This window comes from Galeopterus variegatus, unplaced genomic scaffold (assembly GCF_000696425.1).
Source record: "Galeopterus variegatus unplaced genomic scaffold, G_variegatus-3.0.2 Scaffold6159, whole genome shotgun sequence".
Taxonomy (NCBI): Eukaryota; Metazoa; Chordata; class Mammalia; order Dermoptera; family Cynocephalidae; genus Galeopterus; species Galeopterus variegatus.
This window is the reverse complement of record NW_007732270.1, coordinates 122,555-123,815: the sequence shown is the minus strand read 5'-3', so window position 1 is coordinate 123,815 and position 1,261 is coordinate 122,555. Positions and strand designations below refer to the sequence as shown.

The 1,261-nt window shown below is 53.5% G+C and overlaps 1 protein-coding gene across 2 annotated transcripts in view; it reads left to right on the top strand.

The window, feature by feature from the left end:
- The window catches only part of LOC103605896 (protein O-mannosyl-transferase 1), an 18,189-nt gene that overhangs the window by 12,880 nt on the left and 4,048 nt on the right, over positions 1-1,261 (top strand). For both annotated transcript variants that reach the window (XM_008590493.1, XM_008590492.1), the window contains exons 15-16: positions 22-119; positions 758-871. In XM_008590493.1, the coding sequence (XP_008588715.1) occupies positions 22-119; positions 758-871 (212 nt within the window). The remainder of the gene's footprint in view (positions 1-21; positions 120-757; positions 872-1,261) is intronic.

Here is a 1,261-nt window from a genome sequence, read left to right as displayed (position 1 = left end):
TGTTCTGGTATGTTCCATCAGGCCAGGAGCAGAAGGAGCGGGAATGGGAGCTGCACTCTCCGACTCAGGTTGACATCAGCAGGAACCTCAGCTTCATAGCCAGATTCTCCGAACTGCAGGTGACTCGCAGCCCAAGGCAAGCCTGATTCTGCTCGCTGGGCAAGGCTCCTTAGCAAGGACCAGTCTGCAGTCTGTAGGGCTCTTAACTTTACAGTCAGTCTTTGAAACTGGAACCTTGGCCTAACTTGGAGAAGTGTCTCCTCTCTCTCCATTATAAGTGACATGTATGACACTGTTGGCCCCATGCCTTGTGCCTTTGCAGTCAGGAATAATCAGGAACCAAGGAGGTGACATGGTAGCATTACCAGGGTGCGTTAAGACCCTCCCCTCCCCTTTCCTGGGTTGAAATGGGCCATGTGTAACAGATCCCTAAAGAAGTCAGAATCAGGAACTCAGGGAAGTCCCACATCTGAAAGTGACCTCAGAGAGCACTGAGTCAATCACTTACTCTATGGAGGAGGTGACTGTAGCCCATGGAGTGGAGCGGCCCCCCGAGGCCACAGTGAGTTAGAATTCCAGCCTCCTGACCTCACTTTGCCCATCATGCTGCCTCTGTGGCATGATCCAAGTGCACTTGAGGTGGGACCGTTCCCATGTGAGGGGCAGCAGTTTACTCCAGCTCCTTTGACAAAATCCATGTTCAGCTAGAGAGGTCTCACTCTCCTCTTGCATCTTAGCAGCCTCTGCTTTGTTCCAGTGGAAGATGCTGACGCTGAGAAGTGATGACTCAGAGCACAAGTACAGCTCCACCCCCCTGGAGTGGGTCACGCTGGACACTAACATCGCTTACTGGCTGCACCCCAGGACCAGTGTAAGCAGGCATTTCTCACAGCTAGCACCATAGATTCGTCTCATTCCCTTAAGAGCAGCCATTGCATCCTGTGAAGTCCTCAGTTTCTCCAAAGCCTTGCCTAGCACAGGCCTATGACTTGCTTTTCTCCAAACTCTTTGGTGGCATGGGGCCAGTGCTCCCACCAGATGCCGAGGAGGAAGGTCCTAGCACATCCACTGTTGAAGGAAACCCAGACTCTGTTGCTTTTGTGGAAGCTCATTGTTTCCCTTTCCCTGGCAAAAGTGGTTCTTAAAATATCCCCGTTTTTGGGCCGGCCCGGTGGCGCACTGCTACAGTGCACCGCTTGGGAGCGCGGCGGCGCTCCCGCCGAGGGTTCGGATCCCACATACAGACCGGTTCCCGCTCACT